The 11880-nt window shown below is 40.0% G+C and overlaps 1 protein-coding gene across 1 annotated transcript in view; it reads right to left on the bottom strand.

The window, feature by feature from the left end:
- Pik3r3 (phosphoinositide-3-kinase regulatory subunit 3) overlaps positions 1–6078 on the bottom strand; it is a 76379-nt gene extending 70301 nt beyond the window's left edge. The window contains exons 1-2 of the mRNA XM_004639181.2: positions 5426–6078; positions 5229–5381 (exon numbers count right to left, since the gene is read on the bottom strand). Coding sequence (XP_004639238.1) covers positions 5229–5334 — 106 coding nt within the window. The 5' untranslated portion in view covers positions 5335–5381; positions 5426–6078. The remainder of the gene's footprint in view (positions 1–5228; positions 5382–5425) is intronic.
- Between the last annotated feature and the right edge of the window lie 5802 nt (positions 6079–11880).

Below are 11880 nucleotides of genomic sequence, written 5' to 3'. Positions count from 1 at the left end.
AAAAAAAAAAAAAAGTTCAATGTCAGCCTACACTACATAGCAACACCCTGTTTTAAACAAAACAAAACTTTAATTTAAAATTTTGACCTACGATTGAGTTTACTTTAGGCTAAAAGCAAAAACTGCCGGGCATGGTGGCACTCACCTATAATTTGCACTCAGGAGGCTAAGGCAGGAGAACTGCTGCAAGTTTAAAAACCAGTATGAAGCTGGTGCCAGCATGGCAGTACAAGCCTGTAATCCCAGCACTCATGAGGTTGAGGCATAAGGAGGATCACTGCGAGTTCAAGACCAGCCTGGGCTACAAAGTGAGACCCTGTCTCAAAAAGACCAAAAAAACAAAGAAGCCAGCCATGGCTAAAAGATGAATTCAAGGCTGGCCTTAACTGCATAATGAAATGTGTCTCAAAAAAATAAAAAAGAAAGAAAGAAAAACGAAAATGAAACCCATAAGTATTTAAGATTACATAACTGGTCTGGATTTGTTTCCCTGGATCCTCCAACAAGGACAGACTCTCTGGCCAACAAAGAGAACATCAGACTAGATACTCCAGGCTGGATAATGGTGTCTGAGATATATTTTGGCTTTGTGTTGGCTTATCACTACTGGATCACAGAGTAGTTTTCATATTGATATGACACATACAAAATGGTATATGATCTGACAATTGGAAACTAGATCACTTTTTTTTATTAACAAGGAGAGCCTTCTAGTTTACATAAACTTACAAATATGCAAAAGAAACAACAAATACATACAGGCAAGTAATTTGGAAACTGATCATTAATAAGACTTGATTGTAGTCCTAAATGACTTACGTATTCCAAATCATAATTGCCTTTGTATTCTATTTCTATCCCCAAACTAAATTAAAAGTATTTTTAAAATAAAACAAAAAGACTTCATGGCTGACCTTACCTTGTTATAACCTATCAAGTCCTATACATTGTAAAATTAATTGGGATTATAACACACTTGAGTAAATTAAGTTTCCATTTGGCTCTGAACTATGTAAAAAAATAGCCTAACATTTTCGTAAAACTTATTACTCATTCATAATTCTTCAAAGTTTCAAAAATGACTTTTAATCCATAAAATATTACAAGCAACATTAAATAATACATTTTTACATTATTTCTTTTATTAAAGTATCTTTAATGGTCACATGCTGATCAACTTTTTTGTCATAATTTTTTGAAGCAAAGTGTCACTATGTAGGAGGCTAATCTTGAACTCTTGGTGATCCTACTGCCTCAGCCTCTTGAATGCTGGGATTATAGGTGTGTACCACCACACCTAGCAGTCAACTATTTTTTTTCCTCTTGAACTAGAGATTGAACCCAGTGAGCTATTTCACAAGCTCTTCTGGCTACTTTTCTTTTTTTCTTTTTTCTTTTCTTTTTTTTTTTTTTTCCAAACAGGCTATTGCTAAGTCACTACATCACCCAACCTGATCCTCCTGCCTCAGCCTCCCAAAGTGCAGAGTATTATAGGCATGTGTCACCATTCCTGGCAACCTTTTAAAATTTAAGTCACAAAACAAAACTTGTTAGGTCCATAAGGCCTACAATTCAGCAAGATACTTCAGCATTGGATATTTAAAGAGATACAAATATCTGTATATATATATATATATATATATATATATATATATATATATAATCTTATTTCATCCTCATCTTCAAATTATTCCCCCTCCTCCTCCCTACCTTCCTTGCCAGGCAAGTGCTTATTCTAGTGAGCCATCTCCCTAGCCTCTAATAATTCTCAATACTTAACATTTTTAGAAAAAAAAAAAGTTTTATTTCATCTAAGCAGTTCAGTATTTCTACAACTTTTGGAAAATAAAATATTAAACTCCACTTGGATACTGTCAGTAAGTGACCATAAACCTACCAATCCATGTAGTTATTAGAAATCTTCAGGATGTGGGGCCAGGGAGATGGCTCAGTGGATAAGCGCTTCCCTGGTAAGCTCAAGGGCCTGAGTTCAATCCCCAAAAAAGAAATCTTCAGAATGCATGATAATAATACTTACTGAAAAATAGGTTTTTAGACCACTAGAAACATTAATTGATAAGAACTTTGCATTTATAAGCCCAGTATAATGGCACACATAATGAAATTCCCCTCCTCAGGAAAGGCAGGAGGATCACAAGTTTGAGGCCAGCTTGGCAACACAGCAGACCACAGAGCAAAATAAAAAAGACCGTAGCTCAGTGGAAGAGCATCTGCCTAGCAAGTATGAGTACATAGTGTCAATTCCTAGTACCATTTTATTTGGGTTTTTTGTCTGTTTTTTATAGACAGGCTCTTACTATGTGGTGCACACTGGTCTCAAACTCACTGTGTAGCCAACACTGGCCACAAACTTGCAACATTTCTCCTGCCTCAGCCTCCAGAGTGCTAGGATTACAGGGCAAGACAATTCTATAGGGAAAAGTATACATGAATAAAATTCAGACACTACTATAAACAAAATGGAAGGCATTACATCTGAGAAGTACTAGAAGAGTTAGGAAAAGAAATGGAGGGATAACTTCTAATAGATCAGTGAACATTCATCCTAGCAAAGACCATATCTGATGGGTTCTAATACATGATTTCAGTAACACTGGGTATCCCAATGAAAGCATCCCAGAATGTGGATAAAAGCATATAAGGAACAGTAAATACAAAATAGTTTCTACAGGTATTACTGTGGGCTCCAGGAAGAGAATCAACTGGAAAATCAGGTTGGAAACAAAAATTGAAGGACTTATATGATAAAATAAGAAATCTAGAACTTTTTGCATCTTTTCAGTAGGCAAAAGAAAACCAATGGGAGGTTTTGAAAGCCATTAAAAATTATTGGAAGGTAAACAATCAATGGTACTTTAATATTAAAGACCCTGACTTACAAACAATTTCTTCCATTCTGGCAATTCTTCCATTCTGGCGGAATTGTTCGTAAGTCAGATTCATTCGTTAAGCCAACAAAGTAAATCTTAAGACAGTATACCTGTGAAAATTAGCAACTCAAATATTAAGTTAAGGACTTACTGCACTGTTGGACAGAGTACAAATAGGAAAACAGTGTGCTAACCATACCAATACAGAGAATATCACTATAAAATAATATTTAGGCACCAGTACCAATATAGAATAATGAAGTTGACATGGTGTAGGAGTTAAGAAAATGACAGGTACAAAGCATGCTTGTAACTACTTCACTTGATGATTTACTTAGTTTTGAGTGCTCAAAACTTAATCACATATAACAAGGTCAATATTAATGTTATTCACATTAAAAATTTGTGGGATTAAACAATGTCATACTCAAGTGTAGTTCTTTCTTAAAAAGCTGTTACAAATAACTAACCATATCTATATAAAGGATACAAAGTGGATAGTAAAGAACAGCACACACATAGTTTTAGCACTCTGAATAGAATCTCATTATGCACAATTTCATTCAAAGAAGGCCATTTTAAACTCAAAAGTTTGTTTCCACAGAAAATAAATTCTGGATCAGGATTTTCCACACAACTTTATCCCTACCTATAATACATTTTTACATGGCAGTCAACCCCCTTTCTTAAAACTATTTCTGGACAACTCTCTCTGTTAGGTTAATTATTTTTCAACCATTAATCCCTTCTTCATTATCTCCTCTCATTCACCTCCCCACCCAAAAAATTCTCTTTATATGTCTAAAAGGCAAGACACTGAATGATACAGTGATTCTAAAAAAGTTTAAATATATATATATTTTTTAAATTATAGAAATGTATTAACCTTAGTTTTTATGACAGAGGTTTCAGTGATACACTAAATTTCTAAGCACATGAATGACAAATGTATCTAGCAGAAGGTATGCTTCACCATTAGGGTGAAACAAAGGGGGAAACACACAATAGATGGGTGGCAAATCTTACAAACTTTGCAAAACTGAAAGGCTGCAACTGGACTGCAGTCAAAACTATAAAAGGAAATGATCACACCTAAATGAAGAAAAATACAAAATCTAAATGATCAATAAGAACAAAAAGGGCTTATTCAACATTAATATTAGCTTTTCGTATAAATGCTATTTAGCATTTAATATTATCGCTAATTTTTTAAAAGGAGGGTAATTCACTATTTGCAAGGGCACAAGTAATTTCTACATACCTTCAAGAGGACAATTCACTACACTTGCATTGGCTCAAATCCTTTTAAACATTTCCAAAAATATGTAAGTTCCCAAATGACACAATATGTATTCTGTAGGCTTGGTTATAACACATCTTTAAAACACTTAACGAAATCAACCTCAACAAAAACAAGCAGTCATAAAGGCCCTCTGTTTATCCAAAATCATTACATAAAACACTGTCTGTAATTACAAACAGGATTTAAAAATCTGACAGCTAATAACCATAAAATGAGGTAAACCTAAAAGAAAAAAAAACTTTGTTTTCCCTTCTTTCCCTTTTACTACCAGATACAGAAAATGTCCGTGACACTTTCAGACTGTTAACTCTAAATTAATATATAGTGTTTGTATATTTCACATGTATATAGGAACTATTACACATATGAACATACCAAATAGTCACAAGAAAGAAAGGTAGGCTCTTTTTTTCAACTGAAAGAGTTGAAGTTATATTAAACTCTATCTCATACATTGTTAAATCACCATAAATTAAACAATAATGAAATATTCTATAGATCTTTCTGAGTCACACTATTCTAAGATAAAAAACCTAAGGCCAGAACGTCCAATTTCTGAAAATCACTAACCGGCATTTAGTTTCTGTAAGAGAAAATGTTAATCCTAACATGAATAATCCATATAAGCAACTCAGTTTCTGAAGAAGGTAAAACACAAGGAACCAAGTCAGAAAAATATATAAAAGGACCAACTTTAAAGAATTATCCTAAAAGGAAGGACTGACTCAAAGAGTGATATACAAAACATCATCACAGGTAGAAGTCTTTACTGGGAGGAAGAGAGGGGAAACCGTGTCCTTCCTCCTACCCGCACTCCAGCCCCCACCCCCACCTTCGCAGGACAATGGGATGGGGTCCTAACTGCAAACTTCAATCGTGTAAACCAGGAGCTTTACTGCAATTCTTAACTGTTAAATCATCCTCTTCATCCCAAACCCTGCGCACCCAGGAACATTTCATCCCCGAAAATATCACCAAGGTCTTGTTAAACACAAATCAAACCCATCACAAGATTTTTTTTTTCTCCCAAGTACCTGGAGGATCCATTTCGATATAAAATATCAGTTCTGTCGAATAAGGCATCATCACCTCCCTCCAGTCTGCGTCATCGCGGTCCATACTCCACACCGTATTGTACATCGCGCTGTCAGGAGCAGGTCGTCAGGAAATATATAGAAAGCATATGTGTGTGTGTGTGTGTGTGTGTGTGTGTGTGTGTGTGTGTGTGTATATATATGTATTTTTTTTTGTCTAATATTTTAAAAGCTGAAAAATGTATGTGTAAAAGTTCCACACGAAAATGTACTTCGGGGTTTATAACGGCCGGTCCAAATCCAGCCAACTACCAGGACCAGGACGAGAACAGGATGCTCCCTTCTCTCTTCCTACAACAACCAGCAAAAGGCCACCGGAACTTTCAAGCTGTGGGTTTTTCTCCTTTGCAGGTTAGACTCGCTTGGGGGCCGGAGAACAGTAATATTAAAAAGCCGCTTCCCAAAATCCTTTTCACACAATCACTTTCCAACAAGAAAAACCTCCGCCGCCTCCAAATCTTTCTGCAGAAGCCACTTTTGTGTCCTTCGAATGAGGTGGGGGAGAGCGAAGAGGGGAAAAACGCTTTGGGAAAAAGCTGGGAACGTGACAAAGGAAAGCATAAAAAAGGGCTGGGGACTGCGCTCAAGTTTCGGGGTCCCACTCGTCTGCAGCGCGATTCCCGCAGGGGCCCGGACTCTGGCTCCGTCCCCGTCGTCGGAACCGAAGCTGTCGCAGCCTGAGGGTTGGTGCCCGTCGTGAAGTCCAGTCAGCTCGGCTCGCCTGGGCGCTCCCGCGCGGTGCGAGGTGCACCACCAGCACAGGATCTCCTCACGCTCTGCCCTGACTCCAGCCACTAGAGTTTCATTTTAACGGCGCCGAGGGGATATTCTCTCCCGCCCCCTCTGCCCCCCCTCGAGGCGTCGCCCAACTGCATCAGGTAGGGGGGAATTGCCAGCAACAATACCACAATTTCCCTCTATCTCGCTTCGACGTACAGGGAGGGCCAAGCGCCGGAGAACGTGTTCATGAAGCTATCTTTCACTCTGGGTCTCAATCCTTCTCATCTCCCTCTAGAGCTCGACTCCTTAATCAGTCGTCCTCCCTCGCCCCCAGCCTCTATTGAATTGGCACAGTCCGGGCGCTGGCCGCCCGCCAGGAGTCAGCTCCGAGAGCACGCGAGCCAGGCTGAAAAGGAGGGAGGAGCGGGGGAAGGGAGGTAAGGTGGATGGTGATTGGCTGATCCCGGTTGCCGGAGCCAGGAGCCTACGTCTTTTGTCTGCCTAGCTCTGGCGGAGGAGCGGGAGACCTCTGCGCGCCCCAAGAGAGCCAATCAGGAGATAGCCGGCTCCGGCCGGTGAAGCGGCGATTGGTCAAATGCTAGTTACTAAGCGGGACAAAGGCAGAGGGAGGAAGAAAAGAGGAGGAAAAAAGAGAAGAAAGAAAGCGCAAACGGCGGTTACTGACAGGCTGGGCAAGCGCTCGGGGGGCTCAAGCTGCCCGGAGACAGGCGGGGCTCCCGCCGAGGCTCGGTTCGCCGGGACAAGTGAGGCGGGGAAGACAGACAGGCTGGACACCACAGCGTGGCCGCGGGGGAGGGAAGCCGAGGTCGAGGGACGCGCGCTATCCCTTGGTGAGGCGCGCGCTGTCCCGGACCTGAGAAGGCCTCCAGGCAGAGTCCCTCCTCGCAGACCTCTTAACCATGCTAGCTAGGGCTACCCTCTCCATTCCGCGTGACAGGTCCTCAGGTAAAGCAGAAATCGCCAAACCCACTTTGAAGAACATTCCCACTCAGGGAAAGGATACATGCTAAGGGCCCCCGCAGCGGTCACGGCCATCACCTGAGACGCTCTCTGCTGCTCTCCTGAACGGGTTAGGCGTTTCTCAGGGAGGCATTCGAAGTTCCTCTGTGCTTTACACCTCAGGACTTTTGAACCCCGAGGTAACTCCCCACACGTGAAATAGTGAGACATCTCAGCACAAATGGTGAGGCCGTCAGGCTGGAGTGCTCAAGCCAGAAAGAAAAGGAAAAAATCTTGGAATGACAGTGCCTGTGTGATTTCTGAGGCAAATCACAGGTGTTGGAATCTCCTGGCAAAATGTCTCTATTCTGTTTCCCTGACAGACTCCTTTCTCAACAGCCAGATCCTCTCTCAAGCTTAAAGCTGTAGGATGAGCTTCAGTATGAAAATTTTCCTTGCATTTCAGAAAGAGCTAATTAATTTGCTGAGGAACACTGAATATCTAAAAGTAGATTTGTGTCTGAAGTTTCCATCCTGCCCTACAATAAAGTCTGAGGAGGCCAAAAAGTGCTCCATTTCCTCTTTATACCGGAGTAACAAAGCCCATTGTGTTTTGAATTAACAACCTGATTTAAGCCCCAGAAAAACCGCCTACCCCAAGTAGCTCAGCTGTGTTGAGTTGCCATCATTTCATACTACCTGACAGGTTGGTTCTGCCTTCCCTTAACAGTGCCTGAGTTGAAACAGTTCCTGAAGAAGACAACAGTCAAAATGTGTATGAATTGAATAGAGAATAAGGGGAATAAAAAACTGATAATGGTTAGGGGAAAGCTAGAAGAAAATAAAACTGGATTCTTCCTTACATGTCTGAAAATGCTTTCTTACATTTCTGAAAATTCTCACTTTTCTTACAAAGTCAAATCAGAAGTTAGATCAACTTTGGGAAAGGGCTTAGTAATTTTTAATATCCTGAACCATTCCTTCAGGTAGAAGATGCTGAAAGATTAATTTGTGGCTGGCTTCTCAACAGTCTCCATTTCACCATCTTTGTGAGCCAGAAGTATTCACATTTGATAACTCAAAAGGCAAAACAATCAGTCAAGGGTAAGTGGTTTATTTTTGTTCACGGGTGTTCCTGTACATTCCCAAAGGAAAAGAAACAAAGGATAAAAAAGATAATGGTTTTCAGATTTCCACAGCGGCTTTTGACTGGACCATTTTCATCAAGTAGTGATGGGATTCAAATTTCTAATACTCAGAGCAATCACCAGGCCTTAATTCACACCTAAGACTATGGCAGATAGAGTGAAGTAACATAGTATATAATCAGATGCTCAAGATGAGTGCAGAGTAAATCAGTGGTTCAACCTTGCAACCTAAAATTATATTACCTGTCTCTCCAATTTTAATAGATATTTGAACAAGAGACTTCCAAAGAATCACATTAATGCAACAAGCCATATTGAACAGAAGGAAAGTATACTTCCTTTAGAGGGGCTTGTCTCAGCCCTACCATGGTGGGAGGTGCTTGTTACATAGTGCTGACCTTACTTTCTCTCAGTTGAGAAATAGAAAGTTCTAATTGTCATCAGACTGCCTCTGGCTCTTTGGCAAAGATAGAAAATGTTAACTCTGTTGTCCTGGATAATTTCCATGCTAGAGAATTCTGTTTGGCCGGGATGTGGGTTAAATTCAACTCTTAAGAACTCAAACTCCTATATTACAACCTGCTACATTGGGAGTTGCTTTTTATTTTTCCTTTGTCCCTATTCTTTTTTTATTTTTAATTTAAAGTAGCCTTGGGTAAGTCAAAAAATGTTTCTGCTTTGGTTTATATATTTGTTTGTTTGTTTGTTTTTTAATTTTATTTATGTGTGTGTGTGTGTGTGTGTGTGTGTGTGTGTGTGTGTGGCCAGCTCAGCCCACCAGGGGATGGGGCTGGCTGGCATGTGGTGCTGGGGGATTGAACCGTGGTCCCTGTGCTTTGCCAAGCTTGCTCTAAGTAGGTACTCTAGACCACTGAGCCATCCCACCAGCCCTGATTATGAAACACTTTTAAGATTTTTTTTTAAGGTAAAGTATTTTTTTTATTTTATTTATTTATTTATTTATTTATTTATTTATTTTTGGTGGAACCAGGATTGAACTCAGGCCCTTCCACTTGCCAGGCAAGCACTTATTCTACTGAATAGTAGAATAGTATCTTTCTGCAACTCCAGAGAGGATGTCCTTCATTTTTCAACTTGATACACTCTTATTATCAAACTTCAAATATATGCTGTTTGCCCCTCTTTATTTCAGAGATAGGTAAAATTTTCTTCTGCACTCTGAGTAGAGTATGATCTGAGAGTTCTGTACGCCAACAGAATCTGCCTGAAACTCAGCCAAGAGTTCTTCATAATTAAAGGTGCCATCCAAGCATGCAATATTTTTTTAAAAGCCTTGCAAAATAGAAACACTTTTTTTCCTCTAGAGTTACTTGCTTTGACTCTAAGACTAACTTTAGCCTTTGGGAGGAAATCCACTGGCCTCAATATCCTTTTACTTTTTCCTTTCTCATCATTTTCCCTTGACTACTTGTCTTTTTGGGTTGCATTTTATTTTTTTTATTTTTTGGTGGAACCAGGAATTGAACTCAGACCCTTGCACTTGCCAGGGTAGCGCTTATTCCTCTGAACCATATCCCGTCCCTTGACTATTTGTCTTTTGATAAGGCCTAGTACACCCAGCTAAATAAACTTACTTAATAAATGACACTCCCAGAAAACACTAAAAATTATAAGTTGCAGATTTAAGGGCCTCCCTTGCCACATACCTTGTATATCAGAGATATATCAAGTTTTGATTAGAAAAGCTTGCCTTTATAGTGTAAAAAGAACAATGATGGTAGATCTTCTGAACAAAAGAGATTTCACTTGGGAATTTGATAATTATCTCTTGAAGTAGCCGTACCTAAAATCATAATTTTCCATTTTTCTCTGAACATTCCTTTTATTTGGCATTTGCAATTTCTTATCTCTCAACTTTCTTAATTCTTGAATATGTATTCATGATAGAGGTAATCATATCAGCCCACAGCAACTAGAAATTAAAACAGTACATGAATGAGTGGGCTTCATAGAAGTAGCATTCCTCCAGATGCTGACAAATCCCTGGGTTTAGGGAGCAGTATTTGAGGGCTTCCTTAAACCCATCAGTGCATGACAGATTTGCTATGCCTCACTCTTGCCCCATTGGTCAAATTTTTAGAGGTCACCCAAGTAGATCTCTTTAGCCTAACATGCTTCCTTCTTTTGATGTCTGCCCTTCCAGCAACATAGGGTCCACCTGGTGGTAGATCTAACATGCATGCCACTGCTACAGATTTCCCTCTAATAAGACAACAGATTTCAGCTTGGCTTTTATGAGAAGCATACAAATAAGATAAAAATGACAGGAACAACAGGGTGTTTCACAAGATCAGGAGACAAACAGAGTAGGCACCTGGTGAGCTCTGTTACTTTATTTAATCTCCAAAACCCTGAGAAGAACAGTTGCATTTTTATTCTCATTTTACCAATGAGGAAATAAAGACCAAGTGAAGGGACTTGTTCAAAATCTTGCAGGCACATAATAACCCAGCCAAGACAAAGGCTCCATGTCACTAATACAACTTCATTGCCTTCCCACAACATGACACAGTTTCTCCCATGCCTTCATTTACTTGGCAAATGTTTACTAATGTGTCTGTGTACTAGGAATACAGAAATGAATAAAACAGAATCCTTAACATTGAATATAGAATTGATAGAGGAGGAGCCAACAAAGGGATAAATAGTACAGGCATGTGATAAGTTGTCGAACTTAAGAGAACCCGGCCACATGCAGAGGCTATCTGGAGAAATTAGGCTTCCCCAAACTTGTAAGCACTTGCTTTAAACATACTTTATGACATCTCAGTTTTCCCAATTCATATGATAAAATCCAAACCTTTAAAAGTTTTGCTTTTTACCAAGATAGCACCGAAGGCAAAGAAGGAAGCCCCTGCCCCTCCCAAAGCTGAAGCCAAAGCAAAAGATTTGAAGGCCAAGAAGGCCATGCTGAAAGCCATCCACAGCCACAAAAAGAAGATACAAACATCACCTATCTTCTGTCATACCAAGACACTGCAGCTCCATAGGCAGACCAAATACCCTCAGAAAAGCACTCCCAGGAGAAAAAAGCTTGACCACTATGCCATCAAGTTTCCCCTGACCACAGAGTGAGCCATGAAAAAGATCGAGGACAACACACTCATGTTCATTGTAGATGTCAAAGCCAATAAACACCAAATCAAACAAGCTGTAAAGAAGCTGTATGACATCAGTGTTGCCAAGGTCAATACCCTAATCAGGCTGGATGGAGAGAAGAAGGCATATGTTCGACTGGCTCCCAATTATGCATTGGATGTTGCCAACAAAATTAGGATCATCTAAACTGAGTCCAGCTGGCTAATTCTAAATATATACTTTTTTTCCCAGTTTAAAAAAAAGTTTCACTGAAAGATGGCCCAAAGAGCAGATCAGCAAAGTTCTTCATCTTGCACCTAACTGCAACAGCCTCTTTGCCTTGCTTTCTTTAGTCCACACTCCACACAATTAAAGTGATGGCTTTAACTAAAAACTCGAAGTCTGTCCCTTCCTTCCTTAAACCTTAAAGCAGGGCCGGGGAGATAGCTCAGTAGAATAAATGCTTGCCTGGCAAGAACAAGGGCCTGGGGCTGGAGAGATGGCTCAGTGGTCTAAAGCACCTACTTGAAACAAGCTTGGCAAAGCACAGGGACCACGGTTCGATCCCCAGCACCACATGCCAGCCAGACCCGCCCCCTGGTGGGCTGAGCTGGCCACACACACACACAATAAATAAATGTAATAAATAAAAATAAATAAATATT

Source organism: Octodon degus, unplaced genomic scaffold, assembly GCF_000260255.1.
Source record: "Octodon degus isolate 3935 unplaced genomic scaffold, OctDeg1.0 scaffold00107, whole genome shotgun sequence".
Classification (NCBI taxonomy): domain Eukaryota; kingdom Metazoa; phylum Chordata; class Mammalia; order Rodentia; family Octodontidae; genus Octodon; species Octodon degus.
Note: the sequence above shows the minus strand (reverse complement) of the source record. Positions and strands in the feature narration are given on the sequence as shown.